This window comes from Microtus ochrogaster, unplaced genomic scaffold, assembly GCF_000317375.1.
Source record: "Microtus ochrogaster isolate Prairie Vole_2 unplaced genomic scaffold, MicOch1.0 UNK73, whole genome shotgun sequence".
Classification (NCBI taxonomy): Eukaryota; Metazoa; Chordata; class Mammalia; order Rodentia; family Cricetidae; genus Microtus; species Microtus ochrogaster.
Window position 1 is genome coordinate 1714505 of NW_004949171.1, and position 24150 is coordinate 1738654.

General features: G+C 45.9%; 3 protein-coding genes across 5 annotated transcripts in view; 2 read left to right on the forward strand and 1 right to left on the reverse strand.

Annotated features, from left to right (window-relative positions):
* Positions 1 to 1970: 1970 nt before the first annotated feature.
* Positions 1971 to 6622, reverse strand: Arfip2 (ADP ribosylation factor interacting protein 2). 3 transcript variants are annotated; one of them, XM_005370223.2, is made up of 8 exons: positions 6526 to 6622; positions 5592 to 5732; positions 5296 to 5392; positions 4593 to 4711; positions 4204 to 4425; positions 3505 to 3662; positions 3183 to 3357; positions 1971 to 2740 (listed from the first exon to the last, which is right to left on the reverse strand). In XM_005370223.2, exons 2-8 carry the CDS (start codon positions 5688 to 5690, stop codon positions 2585 to 2587), a joined length of 1026 nt encoding a protein of 341 aa, XP_005370280.1. In that variant the 5' UTR covers positions 5691 to 5732; positions 6526 to 6622; the 3' UTR covers positions 1971 to 2584. The 3 variants fall into 3 exon arrangements, with proteins under 3 accessions (XP_005370280.1, XP_013210293.1, XP_013210294.1); XM_013354839.2 differs by lacking the exon at positions 6526 to 6622 and adding an exon at positions 6421 to 6511; XM_013354840.1 differs by lacking the exons at positions 4593 to 4711; positions 5592 to 5732; positions 6526 to 6622 and having other exon boundaries at positions 5296 to 5355.
* Positions 6623 to 6790: 168 nt separating this feature from the next.
* On the forward strand, positions 6791 to 9564 carry Timm10b (translocase of inner mitochondrial membrane 10B). The gene is made up of 3 exons (XM_005370225.2): positions 6791 to 6851; positions 6972 to 7067; positions 7244 to 9564. The coding sequence occupies exons 1-3, from the start codon at positions 6825 to 6827 to the stop codon at positions 7415 to 7417; spliced, it is 297 nt and encodes a 98-aa protein (XP_005370282.1). The 5' UTR covers positions 6791 to 6824; the 3' UTR covers positions 7418 to 9564.
* Positions 9565 to 18209: 8645 nt separating this feature from the next.
* The window catches only part of Dnhd1 (dynein heavy chain domain 1), a gene marked incomplete at its 5' end in the record, with an annotated part of 69555 nt that continues 63614 nt past the window's right edge, over positions 18210 to 24150 (forward strand). The window contains 4 exons of the mRNA XM_026777573.1: positions 18210 to 18970; positions 21438 to 21599; positions 22622 to 22825; positions 22910 to 23020. Coding sequence (XP_026633374.1) covers positions 18210 to 18970; positions 21438 to 21599; positions 22622 to 22825; positions 22910 to 23020 — 1238 coding nt within the window. The remainder of the gene's footprint in view (positions 18971 to 21437; positions 21600 to 22621; positions 22826 to 22909; positions 23021 to 24150) is intronic.

The following is a 24150-nucleotide window of genomic DNA, read 5'->3' on the forward strand; positions in this document are numbered from 1 at the left end:
GCGGACCGGCCGCGGGAGGGGGCGACTCGGGAGCTGAAGGCCCGCCCCAGCCACGCCCCCGTCTCACAGACCACGCCCATCATCCCCTCCGCCCTGCGGCTCACCGCGCTACCTCCGCGGTGCCACTAGAAGCTGGGAAGCCATCCCGGATCTATCCCGGATCCTCGCCCGCTGCCTCCGGCTTCCGAGGCCTCAGGGCAAGCAGATGGGTTCAGGGAGTGGCACTTGGTGCCGTCAAGAAAAAGCAGCTAGAACCAGCTGAATTCAGTACTCCGAGACCCCGTCCCAGCTGCTTTTGATAGCACCTTCTCTGGCTTTCCTGGGGGCTCCTGTGACATCTGCTAGTTTGGTTTCCGCTGGGTAAGAGGGAGGGGGACCACCTGTACCTCGGTCCAGAACTCTGGGAGAGGGGTTTGAGGGCTAACTGGGAGCTTTCATTCGGTTCTAGGAGCCTAAGGAGCCCCCTCGTGAGGAAATTTGGTTTAGACCATTCAGCGACTCTTTCCTCACACCAAAGACCCAGAGCAATTCTCAGAATCATTGCATTATGAAAAACCGGCCTTGGTAGACTACAATAAAAACTGTACATTAACAGGGACTGAGTGTTTATTACGTGCCAGACAGAGCTAATCACTTTACATACATTATCTCATTTAATACGCATAACCGTAATAGGTAGCTGCTTTTATTAGCTGCTTTACAACGGAAGGAGAGGAGCGTTCGTTCCCCAGGCGTTAATCCTAATCAGCTAGAAAATGGTGGAACCAGTTTTGGGCTCTGTTTTCAGGTTCTGTCTTTATCTGGAGACACAGTGCCCTTACAACGAAAAATCCCCATTGGCCCACGAAGTAGGGGCTAATATGAGGACCAGCACCTCAATAATCAAGGCAGACAGCCGACTACTACAGTCTAACCAAAACCCAGGAAGCCTGACTCGGGGTTGCAGTCCCAGTGACTCTTCCAGACTGGAGTGGGCCCTGTTCTAGGAGAACCTGCTGACCCATGGGCTGGCTCCTTTCTCCACCCTCCAAAGGTGAGGGAGCGCTGAAAGTCTGCAGTTGCCTTTGGGGCTGACAATGGGTGGCACCTGAGCCCTGACTAAAGTGTTGCTGCAGTGTTCTTGTGACTTTCCACATAAAGTTCAGGTTTGACTTCAACGGGAGGGGTGCAGGTGCAGCAGGAATGATGAAACTGCCTTTACATCTGCAAGCAGCTGCTCACTGCTTGTAATGGTGCTCAGGCAGGGTTCATGCTAAATAGAGTCGAGCTAGGGCCACTAGGCTACCCAGTAACCCAGAAAGTCTATTTTCTCAACCCTAGGATTTTTCTAGGCTGTCAAATCTGACTGAGGTTTCTTAGTTCCCTTTCCCCAAAGATCAGAAGTCCTACCTCTTGTCACACCCACTTAATTTTTCATTCCAGACTTCAAGTACATTGGCCCTTCTGCCTGGTCTATTAGCTTCTTTTCAGAACTGTTTTTAAACTGGCATCACCATCCCTATCCCAGTCTAAGCTAGATGCCCCTTATCAGGTGCTCCCACTGCATCCCGTATCCTAGCACTTCTCATTGTATTGTAGTTGCCTGGTTACTTGTCTCTATCCCCCACTTGGCCTTAAGCACTGTGAGCAGGGACCGGGTTTTATTCACTGATGTTTCCCCAGGGTCTATCACAGTGCCTGGCAAATAAAAGCACTCAGTAAACATCAGCTGTATGATTTAACGCATGATGGTTAGCCAGCCCAACCCTCTGGACCCTACGCTCTTCAAACCCATAGCTGTCTTGGTGGCTAAGGGGGAAGAGGAAAAAAAGCTTTGGCTCTAACTAGGACTGAAGGGGATCAGGCCTTCAGCAGCTTCTGAAACTTGGCCACAGCTCTTCTGAAATCCTAAGAATTGAATGCATGATTACTGGGCATTTCTTACCAATCCACCCTCTTGCTAGTCCCCCACAAATTGACCTCACTGGGCCTGCTTTTATGAAAGGTTTATTCCTAGTGCTAGAACCCAGACTTCCTGGGCTCTAAGCACAATTCAACTGGGTGGGCAGATGAGGGGAGGGCCCATTCAGATGCAGGGCCATTAATGGGGCTCCCCATTTTCCCCACCCCTTTGGTCCCAGTTCCTTCTCTGCAATGGACACATACTGAGGAGGGACAAAGGGTACTGGAGGCAACACTATTGGCCCAGGGGAGCCCAACAAGAGCTGCCATTGGCTGACAGAGCCTTTTGAGGTCCTGTCTTTGGTGGGGGGGGGGCCACATCCCAAGAGCTGGGGATAGGCCGGAGGAGTGATGCCATTGACCTGGGAGTGTTTTGTCATAGCCTTTGGCTGTGGAGTGAAAGGAAAAATCTGGGAATGAAGCCCAGTGGCTGGGAAGATAAAGGACAGGGCAGCAGCTTCTGGGCCTACAGGCCCTCTTCAGACCACAGCAGGATGGGCAAAACTGGTGTCAGACCCCATCCAGGAAAGGGGAGCCCAAGCCAGAAAGTAAGTGACAAAGGACATCCTGTGTCCAATCTCCTGCACCCTGGGGCTGCCCCGTCCAGTGTCCTTCTTGTTAGCCAAGTTGGGCTGGGAGTCGCTCACTGCTCCTCTAGCCAGGAAGGCTTCTCAGCTCCTGGAGGCCGCAGCTTGATGTTGAACTGCTGCAGGGTCTGCTCCAGTTGTTTCTGGTTCCCAGCAAAGTAGGCGGACACCGCATTGTGGAAGAGCAGCAGCTGTTTGTGCATCACCTTGATCTGGGGGCCCAGCAGGGTCAGCTAAGGCTGGACTCAGGCACCCTTCTTGAGGGGCTGCGCCTAAGCCCAGGCACTGACCAGGGCATATGGACTCTGCTCTGACAGTGCTTTGGGGGTGGGGACTTTCCAAGAAGTCAAAATAGAAGGGGCAATACAAAGAAAGAAACCTGTCTCAATTTGTTGGGTCTAGGGTTCTGGCACCCCAGCTGAGGGGGCAATTTTTTTCAGGTGTGTTCCTAGGACTAGTAGCCAGATCCTCAAAACAACAACAAAAAAGGCCAGAGATCAGGAAGGTGACCCGAAAGGGCTCAGGTATCAAGGGGCAGGGGAACCCACTCCCTAGCCAGCAGCGTCTCCCCACTCAACAATCAGGGGGGTCCAAAGGGAAGGGTACTACTGTCAGATGGGAAGGTGATTTAGGACCAAGGGAGTAGGGCAGCACCTTGTTTTCTTCCAGGAACTTGAGCTTGATGGCCACATCTCCCCGCAGCTTCTCATATTTGTCCCGATGGGTCTGGAAAGTGGCCTGGGCACTCTCAAGTCGACCACGTGTCCCTGCATCTCGGGGGCCTAGGCTGAGCTCCTCTAAGTCTGTCCGGTAGGCATCATATTCCAGCCTGGGGAGGGGGTGATAAAGGCCGGTCTCCACCTCTTCACCCACACACGTAACTCCTTTCCTTCCTGAATTTGTATGCCCCTAGATGTTCAGATTCTCACCCATGCCAGCCAACTTCCCAAACCTTGCGCCCTGTTAGAGCCCACACCTGGCAGCCTCATACTGTTTGACAGTCATGAGTGTGTCTTCCATGGTCTTGGTGACCAGTGTGTTGATGCTAGAGACAAAGAAGTTCACAGCCCCTAGCAGCGTCTCCCCATTCTTGCACAGCAGCTTTTGCGTCTCTGCATTATAGCCAAATTCCTCCTAAGGGCGGAAGGGAGGCACAGGCCTTGAGTAACAGCCCTTACCTGATCCGAGCCGTAGAGCCCTTCATTTCCCTCCGTCCCAAAGAAGAAACAGCCATCAAAACTAAAACAACCAGACTGCCTCTAGCAAGGCTCTCTTAGCCACAAAGTTAGTAGGGTCACCCTGGGGATGCCTGGGGTAGGAATGTAGAGGCAGAGGTCTTAGGTAAGTTTACAAGACAGGAACAGGAAAAGCTAGTGCAGCAGGCAGGGGAGGGACTCCGATTAGGCCAAGCACCAAAGGTATTCTTGATGATATGGAGAAGGGTTACTTGTGAGGCACCAGTGCGCCCTCTCCCACAGCCCCTCCAACTTTTGGACCTCTGTACAAACCCTTAGGCTGCCTCCATATGTGAGTGATGCTGGGGGCAGGACTGGGCACACCCCAGAGGGATTCTCCCTGGGGGCTGCAGGAGGGAGGGAGGGAGGGAGGCTGAGGAATGCCTGCCTGGAAGGGCCAGGGCCCAGGACCCCCACCCTCTTTGTTTTGGCTGAGGCACCTGAAGCTCTGGGGACTTCTGGCTGAGGTCAGCAAAGGCATCACCTAGTGCATGCTGGGTCTGCAACAGGCTGTAGAGGTGGGCTGTCAGCGCCCGGCCCAGCTGCAGGACACTTTCATACTTGCGCTTCGTCTCACGCAGCAGCTCAATCTGCAGCTCCAGCTCCAGGTCCACAGTCCGGGAGCCTCGGCCAAATCTCTCTGATAACAGCTGCTTTGTGCACTGATTGGGAAGTGGGTGGGAGGTCAGAAATCTAAACACCCCAACACCAACAAATAACTACTCCAGCACCCCCATTCTCTTAGTCATAGCAAAAATCTGTAGTAAGATCTGGGGACAAGGAAAAGGTACCCATGGGGAGTTTCTGGAAAGAGGCACCTGAATCTTACCTTATATGTGTTGATGCCCCATTTCTTGACGATGTCAAACTTCTCTCCAGCGATGCCCCGGGCCACCTCATCGCCAGGGCCAGAGGGTGAGGTGCTGTGAGACGGATGGCGGCCAGACCCTAAAGAACCAAGTTCTCTGACAACAGCTTCTCAACCAGATACTTCTGTAATCTCACTTCCTTTCCTCCCAGCACATCAAGTGACCTCTCTGAAGGAGGAAAGACTAAACACCTGCACGCTTCTGCTCACAGGGGGAAGAAGGACTCATGCCCCGACAACCAGCTCAACTCAATGTGTATAGCTGGCATTCTTGGGATAGGGTAGGAGTGTTGCTGGTAGACAGGGAAGAGGAGACAGAAGCAAATACAATGAGTGGAACCGAAACCAGGGAACTTGGTTTGTATTTCCAAGTAGAAGTCTAGCCAGTAGAAGTCTAAAAGAAAACTCAGAGCAGCTTACAAATTGGCCTTGAGCTCCAGAGCTCCTGTGACCTAAGGGCTTAACTCGGCTCAGGTGGTGGCACCAGAGAAGGGAAGACAAATGAGACTAAGTGGGAAGTGGGAAGCACATGACCAACTTTAAGAGCTGGTCTGGGATTGTCAATTCTCCAATACATGATTCAAGCTTTCCTGTGTGTCCTATGTGCCTCCAAACTGTCCTAGTCTCCCTCCCACTCAAGCTTCCTGTCTCTTATCATTCATACCTGTGGGGATGAGTCCATCACCAGAGCCCCCATAGCCACCAGACACAATGCTAGTTTCATTGAGGTTGGGTCCAGACACCATCACCTGTTGGAGGTCCTATGGGTCAGAGAAGGTGGGAATGGCTGAAACATTTTGGGGCTGGAGACAGCACACAGTTATAAAGTCTGTATAGAATCATAATGAAGATTTGTAAAGTATAAAGTGGGTTAACTAAATGAAGGCTACTGGGATGGGGAAAGAGAAACATTTAGGAGTTTGCTGAATTGAAACAAGTAGAAGACTCAAACAGAAGCACCTGCTCCAGCCCATCGTCTTCAGGAAGCTGCCCAGCTTCACCATTTCCATGGATGGGGATCTCCATTGTGGCAGCCTTCCCTAGGATCCCGTCCGTCATGGCTAGGGAAGGGACTGGAGTCAAGGTCTCCACCCCAGCACGCTGTAAAGCCCAACACAGACAATCTTGGAAAATGGCCAACACTCCAGAACAAGGAGGCTTTTCTTGTGTTCTCAGAGGTGTCAGAGATTGTCCTATGGCTTGAGTGTCCCTGGGCATCAGCCACCACTTCTTTCCTTGAGTGTGTGTATTTCTTTTCTTCCAAGTACATTATTTCTAGAGATGTATGCATACCAAAGCCTCAGAGTTCGGGTGTCTTCTCACAACCCACAACCTCACCTTTGGTAACCACGCATGCATCCAGTCACTCAACAAACATTTAGCAAGTGCCCACTACGTGTGAGATACCGAGGCAATGGTATTGCAGCAGGGAGGACCAGAGAGAACGTCTGTGCTCTCTGGGAACTTAACCATGCATAGGCATGATTATCAGGAGGCAAAACCCTTTCCTAGGCTCAGAAGCTCACTTGTCACTCAAGCACGCTCTGAGATCCCTGGGCTTTCCCATCCTTTGGTGTTCCTTCCTCTCTTCCTTCAGACGGTCTCCTTTCTCCACCTCCTGCACCTGCCTCCCTCAGGCCCTCCCCACCAGGCCTTAGTTGAAGCAGTTGGTGTGTTCCTGGTGTCAGGTAAAAGCCTCTCTTTCCCAGGACACAGGCATTCCCTTCCAAATTCAGTTTATGCCTTCCAGATGTGAGAGGTCCCCGCCACCCCCCCCCCACACACACACCTGGGCATCAGGTGTGTCCTCATCTTTGCCAAGGGCTCAGGACATTTTGCCCTCAGCACAGCTTCGTGCGTTCAACTTCCCTTCGTACAAGTATGTCCTTCTCACCTGGGCCGGGCCACTCTTCCCCTCAGGGCGCGAGGCCCGGACCGCGCGCGGGGACCTCTGGTTCCAGTTCTCGTCGCGATCTTAGCAGCAGGTCAGAGATTCGGCGGAAGTGACGTGGTCTCTGGGCAGAAGAAGCCGGCCACGTCGCAGAGAAAAAGGGCGGAGGTGACGTTAGTATTCATGGGCAGGGCGATACTGGGGCCACACCTCCCAACTCCTGGCTACTAGCGAGAATTTACTTCCGGGGCGGCTCCGCGCCCCCAGGGCGGAAGTAACGTGGGCTACGCGCCCTGAGCGTGATGGAGCAGCAGCAGCAGCTAAGAAACGTGAGTAAGAGCTAAGTTATTCTTGGGGGTAGGCATGCGGTTTGTTTCCTGGGGTACAGGCTTCCTTGCGCACCCTGGAAAGCTCAGGAGTGGTGAAGTCTTCATCCGCTTTTCTCTCAGTTGCGAGACTTCCTGTTGGTCTACAATCGGATGACCGAACTGTGCTTCCAGCGCTGTGTGCCCAGCCTGCACCACCGAGCTCTGGACGCTGAGGAGGTGGGGACTGACGGGCCCCTAGAGTTGACAATAATTGACGTGACACACACCCCCTTCCTCTCCGTTTGAACCTCGCTCTTCCACGACCTCACCCGTAGGCTGGGGGGACCTGGAGGGAAGGAGGCAGGCTTGATACGACCCGTTTTGGTCTCTGCTTACATCCGTCTTCCTTCCAGGAGGCCTGTCTGCACAGCTGTGCCGGGAAGCTCATCCATTCCAACCACCGCCTTATGGCCGCTTATGTGCAACTTATGCCCGCCCTTGTCCAGCGCCGCATCGCGGACTACGAGGCTGCCTCGGCCGTGTCAGGTCCTGCAGAGCAGCCCAGAGACTCGGCAGCAGGCAGCTAGCCATCCCCTGGCCCAGGAAAGAAGGTGCTTGGATGGGCGCCTCTGTGAACCTTGGTCTTGACGAAATTTGTACAGAGATTGAGCCTGAAAGCTGAACATTATTGCTCCTTTTTTTGGAGCCAATAAACCGAGTTTTTACTCTGGTTTATTTTCTGGGCAGGAACTTTTTTGTCCATTTATTGGTATTGACCTGTATTCTGTCATTTAGTATCTATCTACCGCACTCAGCCCTGGCAGTTGAGAAATTGCCTTAGTTAGGTAGAAGGACAAACTAAGCATTCCCAAATTCCCAGGAGAAGCGTAGGTACTTTTAAGGTTGGTCATTGCAACAGGAAATTGGTTCCAAAAGGAGAGTTTTCAGTGGCTGTGCTTGAGTCTAACTTAACGGCCTGAATATATATTGTCTAATAACTAGTTTTATCTGAACTGTCATACAAAAAAAAATTGTACTAGATCTAGGGGAAGAAGGGGCAATATAAAACAACAAAAGGAGGAAGAAAACAGTACTGCAATAGGCGTTAGCCACCAATTCTTAGGAGATCAGTGAAAGCAGAGCAGAGACAAGCCTTTAAGATTTAAGGAAATTGTCCAGAATTTCAGTCATTTCCCCAGTGTACCATCTTAGTATTTCCTATCTTTGTGAAATCAGTAATAAATACTTTAAACAAAAAAAGGGGGGGCTTTCTTCTCATCTTTAGGGCAAGTGAAGAGGACTGCACTAGTCAGATTTCAAGAATAGAAACCTAAGGGAGAGGTAGGTGCTGGTAGAGGGGGTGGTTAGATAAAATCTGTGCGACCCCTAATGCATCCTTAGTGTTTCACTGCTTGCCCAGAATCTCCCAATTCCAGCTCTCTACTTTCCACCTTACATACTTCTCATTGTAACTGATGACAGCTTTTCTAGTTTCATTACTGCCCCCTCCCTTTGAGGCATCGTGGGGTTCACATCTGTATACAGGAGGACACCTCCTTTCCTGGCCCTGCCTTTTCCATGACATCATCCCTGGTATGGGGATAGGGAAGAAAGTAGGATGTGGCAAATACCACCATGTGGGCTTCAGGATAATGAGAGGATGCAGGGCAAGCAACAGTATGGGGTCTGTGTTTTTGTTTTACTGGGGCTTACACTCAAGGGCTGTGCATGTCAGTAGAAACTCTAACAGCTTAAACTATCCATTTCCTCTTCGCTGCTTTCCTTAATCCCATCCCATCCCTTCAAGTATGGCAACAGGTGGCCAGCTTTCACGTTTCACAGAGGGATTCAAACTTAAATTCCCAGCCAAAATCAACCATTCACAAAGTAAATTTTCCCCCACCTAGAGGTCAGAAATATGCTTTTTATTTTTGAGATAGGGTCTCAAAACTGACCTGGAAAGTACAATAACTAAAGATGACCTTGAACTCCTGATTTTCCTGCCTTAACCTCCCTATTGCTGGCCAGCCAAAAAAATTGAAATATTTAGTCAACTTTATGTTAAAATGCAGCTCTTTCTCCAGGCCTTATTATGCATGCCTATAAGCCCACTGCTTAACAGATTGAGAAATGAGTTTGAAGGCAGTCTGCTGTGTATCAAGCCCCTATCGATAAATTGCAGCTGAGACAGTAACTACAATGGGCTGCTTCTCAAAATCATGTCTGTTGAGTATGTTGTATAAATTTATCTTATTTATTCATTTTATTGCAAACCTAGGATGTATTATTTCCATCTAACAGGTAAAGAAGAACCCAGAATGTATGAGAGTCTGTCTTATACACAGTTCTTTGAAAACAGATTCTAGTGTGTCTCTGTGTTTTTGTTTTTGTTTTTCATTTTAGGTGATTTTGCCATGGGGTCCATTGGCCTTAAACTTGTGGTCCTCCTGTCTCAGCCTCCCAGGTACTGGGATTACAGACATGGGCTACAACTGGTTGCTAGATAATTCTTTAGGAAGATAAAAATTGCTGATGAGGCACTTCCCTGTAGAATGACCTCATGTCTACCGGATAAAATTCACTCCTTGACAGTATAAATGTAAATAAAGCAACTTGTGAACGTCTTAATTCCCAAAGACAGGAATGTAGAAACCCAGGATATTGTATTGCTGTTGGGAGAGCTCTTCTACATCAGCATTGTATGTATCCTTTCAATAAACACGTCCTGTGAGTTGTCTTTGGGTCCTTTCTTCCCATATCACGTGGTTAGTGATTGCTAGGAAAAGACCAGGAAACCCACTCACTCTCCGAACTACCTGAACTTTGTTTTTTTTTTTTTTTTGTTTTGTTTTGTTTTGTTTTTTAAGATGGTCTCACTATGCAGTCTCACACCTTGAATTTTCAAATCCTTCTGGCCTTTACTTCCCAAGTGTTGGGATCACACGTGTTTTCCCCACACTCAACCTACAGAGCTCGTTCAGTATTATATTTGCATATTCTGCCTTCAGTGCAGCGACAAATGTGCCTCCATCTGCTGTTGCTCCTTTTCTGTCTTCATTCTCCAGTTTCTTCCCTTTGACACTTAGGAGAAAACCCACTCCTACGGTTCCACTTCTTATAGTTGGTCCTTTCAGGTCTTGTCATAAAGTGATGGCCATTGGTATAGTGAGAACAACAAGGCAGTACTATTGGGCACGGTATACAAGAATAGTTTTGTTGTTGTTTTTGTGGGGGATCTTGGCAGGGTATTATGGGAGGTCAGGGTTTCCTACATGCTAAGAAAGTGCTCTACCATTGACCTAAGTCTCCAGCCCAAGAGTTCTTTTGATATCGCCTGACCACATCACACACATTGGAGACAGAGGTCGTAGTCCTGTCGTGACTTTCGAGCTTCCCCGTGTGTTCCTTGGCCCAGTCCTCTGGCTTTAAGATTGTTCACCCACGCAGTCCTCTTGCTGCTTTACTGTTCTCACTAACTGTCTTCCCGCTAACTAGCTCTTCCCCCAGGTAATGATTTAATGTTTATACAAACAGTCCATTCACCAGTTCTGTCTTAGCTCTTCATTTAGTTGTGTCTTAGATATTGCCATCATTCTAAACCACTCAATCTTGAGAATACTATTAATAAATCAAACAACGGAGCACTATTTCTTGAATTTTATTCACTGATCATATTCTTTCCACTTGGTTTAGTAAGTCATTGTCCCTACTGTCCTTTGATTTTAATGTAGCTTTCATACTGTTTCTTTTTTTTCTCACTAGCATTTGCTTTTAAATCTGTAGCCAGCTTAAACCCCAGTGATATGTGCACTGCCTCCTTATGAAACATTTGTTTCTGCTTTTGAACAGCTAAATGCTACTCAAGGAGATCACCACAGAACAGATTTATGCCACTTTGAATTCATGGTTAAGTTCAAATGGAATCTCAGCCCTCACAATCTCATTGATGGGTGTGTGTGTGTGTGTGTGTGTGTGTGTGTGTGTGTGTGTGTTATAGTTGTTTGAGCAGGGTTTCATTCTTTAGCCCTGGCTGGCTTGGGACTTCAGAGCTCCTCCTCTCTCTGCCTCTCAAGTGCTGGGATTAAAGGCACACACCACCACACTCAGTGATTTTCAGTTCTTTGCTGTTCCCCAAAGTAACTATTTTAAGTCAATATCTGTAACCTTCATAACCCTGTTTTCTTTTTCTAGGCCATATTATTTCTCCATGAGGAAAGCAAAGCTATCTATAGGTAATCTCTACTATCCTACTGCTGACTAGCCCATTTGCATCATTCCCTTCTATGTAGGGAGAAGCCCTCTTATGTAATGCCAGTGACCATTCTTGGACTTTGAGTCTTAGTTATTTCCTTCTTGAATGCTTCCAACTTCCTCTTGTTTATTCTTGTCTGTTTCTAAATATGGTAAAGACTCCACTGTTTAAACAAACCCTTATATCTACTTCCCATTGGGTTACCATCCTATTTTTACCACTTGACAGCTATATCAGACACAGTTGTGTCCGCCTTGCAAATCATTCTCCACTCCCATTCCTCAGGCTAGCGCATTGTGAGTTCTGTAGCCCTTACTCCATTGAAAGAGTACTTACCAAGATAACTTGGGTGATAACCTTGTATCTCTAAATCCATTGGTTATTTTCTGGTCCCCTACTTATTTTATCTCTCAGTGGCATTTGTTGTTATTTTATACTTTGTTTTTTTGTTGATGTTCCATCAGTGCCTTAATTCCACTCTTATGTGTTCCTTCTACCCCTTTAACCATGGTGTCTTAACCTTCATAGTGTGCTCACCTTCTTCATAGTCTTCTCTAGGTCACTCTTTCTCTCAAATTTTTCTCAATGGTTTCATTCCCCCACTTTGGGTTTTAGGTACTGATGAATCCCAGGTCTTCAAGCTACTTGGTATCTTCACTTATGTATTGCAAGAACAAGTCAAACCTAATTGTTTTCTTATAAACTTTCCTCTTATTCCTGGTATTCACCTAGTTGTAGAAGCTAGAAACCTAGCACATCCTTCTTTCTCATCTTCCACTCAGTTGCCAAATCTCACTTGATATTTCTAAATATTCCTGGATTCTGTTTTTCCCCATCTTCACTGTGATCTTCCAGTATTAGAGTTACAATGCTGCTTTTCCCTGTGGCTACTTTTGCAACCCTTCTAACCTATCATTAACCAGGAAACAAACATGCTTAAAACCATTCTTGTGATAGAAGCTAGAACTTTTTCAGTGCTGGGGATCAAAACCAGGGCGTTGTACATGCTATGCAAGTGCTCTACCCAAAATCTAGAGTTCTAGCCATGATTTAGAGGGCCTTGTATAATCCCGTCCTACCTCTAACTTTTTCTTAACTTTAAAGTACTATCAACCCTATTTGTTGACTTGACTTGAGCCATACTTCACTTTTTCTGTACTCCAACCACACTGGCCTTCATTTCCATGGTCCTTTCATGTACTGTTCTAAGGGCCTTTGTACTTGTTGCTTCCAGGTTCATGATGCAGGAGAGAAGTCAATATTTTACCTACTAAACTTTCTAATCAAATTGCCATTTCCTTAAAAAAGTCTTCCCAGATTTCAGCTCCCATAGTTCTTTGTGCATTGAGTGTGTGACAGTTTTTAATAGTTTGTACCTCATGAAGACAGAGTCCATGTTTTTATAACTTACATTGTATCCTCATCAAAGTAACTAGTGCATAACTTTAAGCTTCCTTCTTGTTCAAGCTATTATTAAGAGAAAAACCAAGAGAAATTTTGTTTTATTGAATGATAGAGAATTGAATTTGCAATTGTTTTTTGCCAATAATTTAGAGTTTGAAGTATTTCTGTTGTTAGGCTGTCACTATATTGCCTATGCTGGTTTTGGACCCCAAAGGTGTAAACTCACTCAAGACAGAAAATTGACCACAGACCAAAGTAAGGATACCTCCTTAGTCCAACTTGTTGAGTTAATGATTTATTGGGATTATTCCTCCCTGGAGTGTGCATAATGGGTTACTTACAGGACCAGAAATGGCAGCAGGACAGCATATTACCAGAAGCCAGCCCAGCATGGCTGACAGCTCACAAAAGTTAGAACCTGGGGCATCCTGCATACTTGGCAGGCAGCTTGTTTGAGAGTGTCTCTCAGCAGTCCATGCTGTGTACATAAGCTTGGAGAGGGAGGGGTCTAGTGCCTTTGGTCAGATTCAGGAACTTTTAAAGCTTTTGAGTTGTTTACTTCCTGATTTGAAGGAGCTTCCCTGCAGGGTAGACTACTTCACCTCTTTCCTTTTTCTTAAGAAACTTCCCTCCAAGATGTAGTATTTGGTCTGGGAAGAAATGACTACACAACACCGTGTTTGCTTCTGGAATGCTAGGAGTGTTTTGCTTTTTGTTTTTTAACCCAAAACTTAATGGACAGTATCTTCTAACACTGTACGATAATCATCACCTGAAAGTCATCTACAGCATTTTATTCTTTGAATTTGTAGGCCCTCTAGTCCCGTGTAAATATTTCTTAAACACTTGAATTCTTTTTATTAGCAGCTTAATTTAACTTTCATCAGTACATGATACAGATGACCAAAGCTGCCTCTTAACAGCCTTTTGTTGTGAGTCCAGATTTGATTAGTTGGATTAGCTTTGATTAGCTCAGTTAATAATAGCAAAGAGTCAGGAACAGCAGCTTACAATGTTTTTTATTTCTTTTAAATAAAAAACCTAATCCAAAGCCTGTGGTCTGAGACCTAGGCTGCTTCACAGTTTTCTGATGAGCTATCACCCTCATTCTTGTGACCTAAGGTGAAGCTTTCATCGCATAAACCTTTTAAGGAACAGAATAGATCAGTTTGCTGATGCAGGATATGCCTTCCTCCCTGGAAGTTGCAAGGGAGGCTTGAACTATAATCTCTATTACCAATCATCTACCCAGCTAAAGATTTCTAAGGAGGGGGGCTGGAGAGATGGCTCAGAGATTAAAAGCATTGCCTGCTCTTCCAAAGGTCCTGAGTTCAATTCCCAGCAACCACATGGTGGCTCACAACCATCTGTAATGGGGTCTGGTGCCCTCTTCTGGCCTGCAAGCATACACACAGACAAAATATTGTATACATAATAAATAAATATTTTTTTTTCAAAAAAGATTTCTAAGGAAAGGGACTTGACTTTAGAACGACATACCAGTTCATTTTCCCGGCCAGCCATCTGTAATACAGATAACTGCATCCTCTTTGGCTTCTGTATCATCAGCTCAGCATCACAACTAGGACTTTGTCTGAACAGGTCCCACATGGCCTCTTTAGACTCATCTTTAAGTCTCTTTCTTTGGTTATGTTTTTGGTGTTTTGTCTTTTGCTTGCCATAGAAAGGACATGTTGTTTGTGGTTCTTGGATACATTTTCTGATTATGAACTCTGTCTTTGCGTTTTTGGTTAGTCTTCACACTCACTACTATGTATTTACATATGACTCTGATGTAAGTTAGCTGAAGATTTAAAAAGTGTGGGGGGGGCAATAGTTGTTCTCTTGGAAGTTAATGTGTAAAAGTTAGTATAGGAAAAATAAGCACAACCATGGTAAGTTTTGTATAGAAGAGTGTATATTGTCATGAAAAATAACACTAGGACAAATTTACTTGTTTGTGGGACCAAGGTCTTGAAGAAGTGATTGGGGTTTTTTTTTTTTTTTGCATTTCTATTTTTATGAGAGGGAGAGAGTATGTGTATATAAGCACAGATATATGGGTGTCCCTGGAAGCCAGTCTCCTGGAGCTAGAAGTTACAGGTAGTGGTAAGCTGCCCGATATGGATGTTGGGAATCTAACTTGGGTCCTCTGAAAGAGTAGCAAATGCTCTTACCACTGAGCCCTCTCTCCAGCCTCCTGAAGAAGTGATTTAAAATTTTAAATTACGTTTATATTTATTTTGTGTGAAGGTAAACATGTAGACATATGTGCCATCCCGTGCACCTCAAGGTGCATCATTAACCTCTGCCCAAGTTTGCTTCATATTGGACTGCCATTACAGATTTTGAACTTATAATGTCCATATGTATGAACCAAATTCCATCTTTCCATCCCTCCCTCCCCTCTTTCTTACACATACCCACACCCACACACCCCTCTGGAGAACCCTCTTTTTTTTAACAGGAGGTGAATTCAGGGTCTGGCCAGTCTATAGAGTAAGTTCCAGGATAACCAGGACTGTTATAACAAACAAACAAAAATACCCTGTATATGTGTGTGTGGGGGGGGGGAGCCAGGTGATAAAGTTATTATTTGAGTATAAAACAAAATAAAATGGTGATGAGTGTGAATAAGGGGTTTGAAATACTCTTATGCAGAAAAGGGAATTAACTGATAATACAAACATAGTGAAATAGGCAATATTGAGGACGCAGCAGTGTTGTTTGTTTTTTACTCTTTGTTCTTTGGGGGCCTACCACCCAGCTCCCAAATAAACACATGGAGACTTATTCTTTCTTATGATTGCCCAGCCTTAGCTTGGCTTATTTCCAGCCTTATTTCTTAAATTATCCCATTTATCTTTTGCCTCTGGGCCTTTACTTTTTTCTATTTCTGTATATCTTTTTCCTTCTTTTTCCATGTCTGGCTGTGTGGGTGGCTGGCCCTGGCATCCTCCTCCCTTCCTCCTCTCGGTCCTCCCTCTTTTTCTCTTTCCACTTTGCCTGGCAGCCCTGCCTATGCCTCTCCTGCCTGGCTGTTGGCTGCTCAGCTCTTTATTAGATCAATTTCACAGAGTTAAACAAATGCAACACAAAAGATAATATTTCATTAAAGAAATATTTCACAGCATAGGCAAATGTAAGACATCTTTAATTAAATACACAACATACCAGGAATTACTGAACAAAACTCCCATTCATTTTTGCCTGTCTGGAAAACTTAGCTTAAGGCCTAAACTTCCTGACCTTCATCAACTTGAAGATTTCTCACAAGAAGGGTTGGTTGTTTATGCCTGTAGTAGTTTTTTTTTTTTTTTTTTAATTCTTTGTTCTTTCGGGGCCTGGTACCCAGTTCTCAAATAAAATACACAGAGACTTATTCTTACTTAGAAATGCCCAGTCTTGCTTGGCTTGTTCCTACCCAGCTTTTCTTAATTTAAATTAGCCCATCAACCTTTTGCTCTAGCTTTTACCTGCCTCTATTCTTTATTTCCTTCTTATTCTGTGGCTGACTGTTGCTGGGTGACATCTACTCATGGTGCTTAGCACTAAGGACTGGGGATAAGCTAGGGGGCAATAAGAACAATTAGAATCTTTGCAACTATGAAGTTTATATTTTTAGTCAGGATAAACAGGTAAGTTAATGAGTAGATGAGATAGCAATCAACATGGAGAAAAATAATTCGGGGTAAAGAGGAAGGGATGTGGGAGAGTGTTGACTTCTACTGGGAAGTTAAAGAATTCATTGTAAGCCTATTTGATCAGAGACTTGCAATGAAGTCTTGAGAACATGTGGGCAAAGCATTCATTCTTATATACTTACACTGATGAGATGAGCCAACAAGGTCACCCAATCTTTTCCAAACATCCAGACATATGAACCTGTTGGGGGCATTCTTATTCAAAACACCATAGCCACTGAAAACAAAGGTAAGATGTGGAAGCTTTGCTTTTACCCAGGTTTGAGTAAATAAGCGCAAATGACGAACACATGTAGCTGCCAGGTCATAAGAGGCGTCCTTTTCATCATAGTTGGAGTGGACCTTGGCAGATGCAGAGGTGAACTCTCTTGGACACTGAAGACTGTTACCATAGCCTTTAGGAAGAGAGACCGCGCCAGTCATGGCCCTAAGAATACTTGTGCTTGAATATAATGTGAGAATAAACACTAAACTTCTACTTGGATGTGGCACATAAGCATATCCTTTCACTTAGGAGGCTGAAGCAGAGCTATCTTGAGTTCAAGGCCAGCTTCCCTTTCAAGACTCTGGAGATCGAACACAGGGCTTTGACCGCGTAGGGCAAGTGCTCGACCACTGAGCTACATACACCTCCCGCCCATGGATATCTGATAAGTATCTCAGATTTCAAGCTTGAAATATCCCAAATCAGAAGCCTAACTGCCCTCCACCACCCGCTCCCAAGCCTACTCTTTTTTACCATCTTCTCCATCACAGTTCTGGCAGACCAAATTTCCACTGGTTGGGGCGAAATCTTGGAGTCATACATACCTCCATCACAGAGAGACAGGATAGGGCTTCTGTTGTTTTTTTTTTTTTTTTTTAAATTAAACCACTCATAGATTCTCAGCCCCAACTAGATGTGTGGCTTTTGAGAGGGATAAAGGGTTTTTGTCTTCCGCATGCTTCTTTACGGAAGGTGAGGTGCACAAACAGATAGGCTGACCAGGGAGAGGAGAGGAAAATCAGTGAACAGATAAGCGGGTATATGTATTACACTTGCTCCACACAGCCTAGATGCTGTTAGTTCCCCAAATCAATCTTGTCATTCATTCTTTCTCCCAGATTCTCTTTTGGTCAGGTTACACGCGACCTGCAGGTGTGGCCGGGGCTCGGGGCCCGACCCCAAGCCCCGCCCACATTGCATGCTGGCCCCTCCTGGCTTCGGGCTAAGGCTTGGGCCTCCAGGATTCTGTAACGGTTCTAACTGCTGGGAGCCGGTGGACCTCAGCTCGGGATCTGCATCTGCTGCCCTGATTGCTCAGGTCTCCCTGCTCCTCGGGAGGCTCCTCCTACGGGCAAGCCCGGGGCCTCTCCCTTCTGCCCCTTCCTTCCTCTAGGTGTCCTCACCTGCCACCCCACTCAGCAGCTGACTTTCCCCTTAGGATCTTCTTGGTTGGTAGCGAAGACTTTAGGTGATTTGAGTCCTTAGGATCTTCTTGGTAGCGAAGACTTTAGGTGATTTGAGTTTTGCCACCTCTGAGTGACGACTCGTTTGTGTCTCCTTTTCAAGGCAATTGCCAGCCTCCACTCTGAAGGTTCCCTGCTGTGAATACAGTTTTCCAAAGATTTTGCTAGCGTGTGTCTGTCTCCGTGTTAAGTGGCTGGAACTGGGCCTAAGTTTGTTCTCTACAGCGAGAGCTCCGCAATGAAACCTCATCCTCAGGCCTCTCCCCCTTCCCTTCCCATGCCTTCTGCATCCCGGACACCAGGTGAGACAGGACAATTCCGAAAATTGTGGGAGGCGCTTCTCCTGGGTCCTCCTGGGACCTGTGCCCGTCCTTGCCAGTGAGCACAGGCTCAGGAAAGGCCTTCTGCTGGTCTTCCTGTGCCCTGCAGCTCTATCCATCTTGCTGTCCTAGCCCAGAGCCTGAACCTACCCCTCCCCACCCTGCCCCAACAGGGCTGGGTCACACAGGTGAGACCCAGCAGCCAAAAGCCTGGAACTGGCATTTAGACCCTCAGCTGTGGGCAAGATCAGTTCGGCAACAGTTGAATACCTGCCTCCGCTTTATTCTGGAAGAGAGGAACGTACCTTCGTCTCCCGCTAAGCCCTCAGTTGAAGTCCTTGATTCTAGGCTGACTGAATGTAGCTGCAGCATTCAAGGACATTCCTGGGACTGTTGGAAGAAACAGAAGCACCTTAAGGAAGTGGTTGAATCAGAGCAGCAGACATCGCTGAAGCTGCTGCTGTCCGAGCTGCAGTCTCTGCTGTCAGCTGTGCTGCAGGATTGCAGCTGTGAAGCCTGGCGTTATCTGCATGCAGTACTGGGCCTGTTGCCTCCATATCGTGAGATGCTAACTGGTCAGCTCGAGTTGCTGCCTTTACTGGAGCAACTGTACTGCTGGGCACCCAAGGTCCAATCCCAACTCCACCTGGATCTGCTAGATGCCATAGATAAGGCCTTTCCCCCAGATACCTCTTTATTACACAGTTCTTCCCATGTTGACTGCCGTCCCTGGATGAAGAGGTCTCATCGAGGGCCTCCATGCCCAGCATGCCCTTTTGTGAAGGCCCGGTGGGGCAAACAACAAAAGCAGGAACTAGCCACGTGGCTGCGACCATTGACACTGCCTGAGCTACAGCACAGCCTGGGCATTGTTGGTGTTGAGGTGGCCCTAGAAGAGACCCCGTGGCTGAATAGCCTGAGTCTCCTGCCCTTGGCACTAGCGACAGACATTCCTGTACAGTATGGAAGCAGCGATGCTCACCTCGCAGAAGGGGAGCCTGCTGCGAGAAAGTGAGTGGCCTGGTCCAGGGCTTTGAGTAGAGGGGGAAAAAAAGACGTTAGTTTTAGGTGCCTGCGGGAACACTGGCTTTTTGAGTCCATTCCTTATGGCTCTTCAGGATTAGCCCAACTCTAAACTGCTCTGGACTAGGCTGTACCTTTCTTTCTCCCTTTTCACTTGCAAAACAAAGCCAGTGTCTCTCAATGCTAATCCTTGGGAAATGCTGAAACCAAGAGTCAGCGGTTAGGAAGCCAAAGCTTAACCTTGCAGTTTCCAGTCAGAAGCTTCCTTGGGGGTTCATTTTCTCTGTCATTTATAACCACTGAACCACACTTTGGGGCTTATGTTGTGTGGTCCTGGGTGCTTGGTATGGATAGGGTTCTTGGTTACTCCTAGGGAGTGCTTGTCTGCCTGGTCTTCTCCCACGGGTCTATGTGAAGTATTTCAGGAAAAGACAGAACGCTGCCTCTGAGTCATCTCTTTGACTTTAGTCCAGCAACTTCTCACTAGCTCTGGTCTGATTTTCTTGATATTTTGTAACTTGTCTATGATACAATCATTGTCTAGGGGAAGAAAAAAAAAGCTAGTTTTGCCTTTAATCAAGCATGACTTCCTCAGATTTTGCTTTTAAATTTATGACTGGATCAATTTATGACTCTTCATGAAGTCTCTGATCCCTAATGGTGGACAAGAGGGCAGGTTCCTGGAGCTGTGAAGGAAGGTGGCAAATGCCAGCACTTTCTGTCTTTAATCATCCTGACAGAGCTTTGCTTTTTCAGAGAGGCCCCAAGTCTAACTTTTCTCTTTTGCGAGACCTTAACAGAAATGGTCATGGGCTGATATATTAAGAAGGAATCAACTTCTCATATCTCTCTGAACCTGGCAGTCAATCTCTGAGGTCTACCTAATGTTCTCCAGAGCTGTCTTCCAAGGCCCCGATTCATTTAATTACTATTAGATACTTGGATATATCTAGATGTTGGGAATGGAAGAAATGAATCAGACAGACTCAGTTCTTTCCTTTGGAGCCTTGCAGTTTGATAAGAGAGACGTTAGGGCATGTAAGATATGATTAACAAATTGTAGTAAGGAGTATAAAGCAAAAGGATGCTGGCTATTGTCCCTGTGCTCTTGGTGGGATGGGGCTGGGAAAGACATACAGAGATACAGCGGGAGTAGAGGATTTGGGTAGAGATTAGATTAGTAACGTGGGTTAGGAGGTGAAAATGTGTTAGTGAGGCAGCAGTTGGTGGTGTGAAACCAAGCCAGGGTTTTGTGGTAAGGAAGCCAGGTTATAATGAACTTGGGAATGAATGGGAGACAAGTAGAAATGCCATTTTACTATTCACCAGATTGGCTTGAAAGAGAGAAAGACACTAGGACCAGAGTTTGAAGTAATTCTGGCATCTGGATGGATCTCTTGTTAATGCAGAAGGATGCTCACAGCCTTTAAGACACAATAGCTGGGAAGTAGGTGCTCCATCAGTATTTGTAGACTAATGGGATCAACAAGCTATGGTAAGAAGAGGATATGTAATACAGCAGAGTAAGGGATCTAGCAAACACACGAGAAAGTGACCCTGCAGAAAATAAAGGGCACACTGTCCTTCAGGCTGGGGAGAGAGTATGAGAGAAGGCAAAGGAAAGCAAGGGAGAAGCTCAGATTATGCAGGCAAAGAAGAATGTGATGAGTCTGAAGCTAGGCAGGGTTGAGCATCCACCCAGTTAGATGGAGGGGCTGGGGACAGTAGTTTGTCTATGACATCAAAACCAATGAGCCCTGAATTCAGACTGGACACTAGGGATCTGTTCAGGAGCCAGTACTTTTGATTTTGTGATTATGTAACCTCACTACTAAGGAAATAATGTTTTTATTTTTTATTTTTGTCATGCTAGGACTTAGGGATCAACCTGGGTCTTCATGCGTGCTAGGCAACTGCTATACCACTGAGCCAAAAGTTTAGTTGTATTCGTACTTCGTACTTTTTATTTTGAGATAGTGGTTTACTAAGTTGCCTCTGTTGGTCTTGAACTCGCTGTAGCCAGGCAAGTCTTGAACTTGATATCTTCTTTTGATCACAGATATAGTAGTTAAGATGATTTGGTCCACTATCAAAGCCTATTGCTGATAAGTAGGACAGAGGGCTTATAGGGGAATGAGCTAGAAAAATAATGTCTTCCTAGTACTGTATACAATGTTACATAACACTACTGCAGTAATCACAGTCAGTCTAGTCAGATCATTTATCAGGAAAAGTTTTTCATGCTGGCTATAGTTGTCGACAGCTGTCAAATGGGTGATGGGCTGACTGCATTTGCCTGGTATGTGTGTAGATTAGACAGGCTCTGACTGTACCACCTGTGTCCCCCGGGGCACTTGATCTAACTCCTGATTTCCAGGGCCAGTGGTGGCAAAGCCCCCCTCTAGGCACTGACCTTTTTGTTCTGTTTTTTTCCCTGATTTATTTTGTCACTCAGGTCTCAGCGTGCCTCTGAATCTCCTGAGGAGAAGGCCTTCAAGAAGAAAAGTTCTAAGACTTCCTTACTGAAAAGTAAAGTGAAATCCCTTCTGAAGACAGACTGGTACCAGAGGAAGATCCACTTCCTCTACCTCAATGTGGCTCCTGACCGGTACTTTAAGTAAGAGCCCCACCCCACTCCTATCTTTCCCCAGCTCACCCACTCTAGGGCCTCACAGTTCCCAGCCGCTGCCTCTGCCCTCTCCAGCCTCGCGTCTGAACTGTGCCTTTCTTACTTTTGTTCTTTCTCTTTCTTTCTTTCTTTCTTTCTTTCTTTCTTTCTTTCTTTCTTTCTTTCTTTCTTTCTTTCTTTCTTTTTTGAAACAAAGAAAGCATGTATTTATAGCCTCAGGAGCACATTTAATGCTGACCTTATCTAACTACAGTGCAAGAATCACATGTCGAGATCTCAATATTAGGGAAACATTGGTTTTCCAAAATTGTCCTGTGTTTAGACTGAACTAAAATCTTCTTTTACCTCTTGGGCTCCTTTGTAACCAGCGAGACTAACAAACAAGTAAATAAGGTGAGACCCTCCCAATTCCATACCAGGTGCATTCATTCACTTTCTCCTTTTTCGACCCACTTTTCTCTTCTGTTCTTAAATGGAACTCAGGAACTCACAAATGCTAGGTGAGCGCTCTACCACTGAGCTGCACCCTAGCCCTAAGTTCCTCTTTCCATCTTTCCCTCCCTCACACCCTTACAGGCTCCGATAAAACCCCATCCCCACCATACACACTTCGACATCGTCAAAATGGCAATGTATCTTAAAATATGAAGAAGTATCACAATGGCAGGATTATTCATCTTAGCTTCTCACAGAAGAACACTGAAGCTTACACAGATGATGTCCTAAATTTCATGAGATGTTCTGTATCTGAAGATAAGGACTTGGAACAGGCTAACAGGCTAGATGCCTTTTTCTTTCTCACCATCTATCTCTGGCTTAAATTTCTCAGTATTTGTTCAATCATTCTAGTTTGAATACTGTTCTGCTGTCTTCCCACCTTTCCTACTTTTTTTCTATCTCCCTCTCTTCCTATCTCCTTTTTCTTTCCCCATCCTTCTTGGGTCTCCTCAGGATATGTGCACAAGTTCTTCGGTTCTCACTAATCAGAGATGGTTTTCATTTTAAAACAGGCCTTACAACCTGGTAGTGGTGCCACCGAATCAGGTGAATCCCGAACACTACATCTTCTCTCCCTTTGGGATCCTGCATGTGCATCCTGTGGAGGGCAGTGAAACCATGACACTGGGTGCCTGGCATCGCAACTCCACCATCTGGCACGAGCTCCAGCGCATTCCATTCTTTAAGAATTGCCTCTTGCAAAAGGCTTTGACCTGGTAGGTAATGACAGAGTTGGGTTTGGGTAGAGACATGGATGAGGGAAATATGGGAGCATATTGACACTCACTTCTAATCTGCAGCTGGAAGAAGAATGTGAGGCTGCACGGACTGCACCGAATCCAGACTTTCCTGAAGAGTCATCTGCTCTTGGCTGTTCCTCACTTTGGAGCTGGGCTGCTCCATATTAGCAGGTGAAGTATTATAAACACACCTGCCATGGAGTTTTCAGTTTTGCATACTGGGTATGCTGGGGCACACCTGGAGTCCTCTCAGAGGCTGGGGACTGGGTATGCTGGGCACACCTGGAGTCCTCTCAGAGGCTGGGGACTGGGTATGCTGGGCACACCTGGAGTCCTCTCAGAGGCTGAGGCAGAAGACCAAGAGTTTGAGGTTGACCTATGTTACTTAACAGACCCTATTGGTTTTTTTTGTTGTTGTTGTTGTTGATTTGGGTTTGGTTTTGGTTTTTTGGTGTGTTTATGTGTATGTTGAAATGCTAGGGATTGAATCTAGTGCCTCCAACATACGAGGCAAGTGCTCTTCCACTGAACTGTATCTCCAACCTTCAACATTTTGTTTCAATAACTACAAAAAATTATTTGGAAAAAGGAAATACCATGTCCATTTATAAAATTTTAAGATACAAAAGCACAAAGAAATAACTCTATAATTTTACCATTCATAAATAAGCACTAGGACTATTACATTTTAGTTTTCTAGTCCTTTCTCTTATTATATACAAAATATTTGTTACATATTGTTATATAACCAGTATTCTGAATATATATTTCCATGTAATTATATGTTCTTCTATACCAACTTATTTTAAGTATAACACAACTAAGTGCGAAGCCTGTGGGTCAAACTTAGACATTTGAACCCAGAGATTCTTTAATCCATTTTTCTCTCAAACACACCCACACTTTTTTGAGAGCTGGTTATTCCTATTTTTATCCCTTGCTCGCCTTTCCTTCATGGTGTGTCAGGTGTTTTCTGTGCTAGGAGTTGCAGGCTCAAAGGCTCAGGGAGCCTCACTGCACACACTGTAGAAGGCTGTGATTAGTGAGACATTGGGGATCACAGCACGGCAGCCTGGAGATTGCTTCTGAAAGGACAGCCACTTCTCAGCTCCAGCTAACTGACTTCTGGAGAACAGGCCCACTGTGATCAGCTCACCTTGTGTTTTAGTAAAATTTAAATATAAAAAATTAAATATTGAAAAAACATTGTGTTTTAGTTATTTGTGTGTGCTCATGTTCATGTGTTCTCTCTCTGGTGTGTGTGTGTGTGTGTGTGTGTGTGTGTGTGTGTGTGTGTGTGT

What these genes read in the sequence shown, in the direction of transcription:
- Arfip2 (XM_005370223.2), bottom strand. Translation starts at nt 5,690, where the DNA reads ATGACGGACGGGATCCTAGGGAAGGCTGCCACAATGGAGATCCCCATC. An exon ending in TGATGGACTCATCCCCACAG is followed by an intron (nt 4,712 to 5,295) that starts GTATGAATGATA and finishes TTGGTTCTTTAG; the next exon opens with GGTCTGGCCGCCATCCGTCT. An exon ending in AGAAGTCCCCAGAGCTTCAG is followed by an intron (nt 3,663 to 4,203) that starts GTGCCTCAGCCA and finishes TTCCGCCCTTAG; the next exon opens with GAGGAATTTGGCTATAATGC.
- Timm10b (XM_005370225.2), top strand. Translation starts at nt 6,825, where the DNA reads ATGGAGCAGCAGCAGCAGCTAAGAAAC. An exon ending in AGCAGCAGCAGCTAAGAAAC is followed by an intron (nt 6,852 to 6,971) that starts GTGAGTAAGAGC and finishes CTTTTCTCTCAG; the next exon opens with TTGCGAGACTTCCTGTTGGT. An exon ending in GAGCTCTGGACGCTGAGGAG is followed by an intron (nt 7,068 to 7,243) that starts GTGGGGACTGAC and finishes TCTTCCTTCCAG; the next exon opens with GAGGCCTGTCTGCACAGCTG.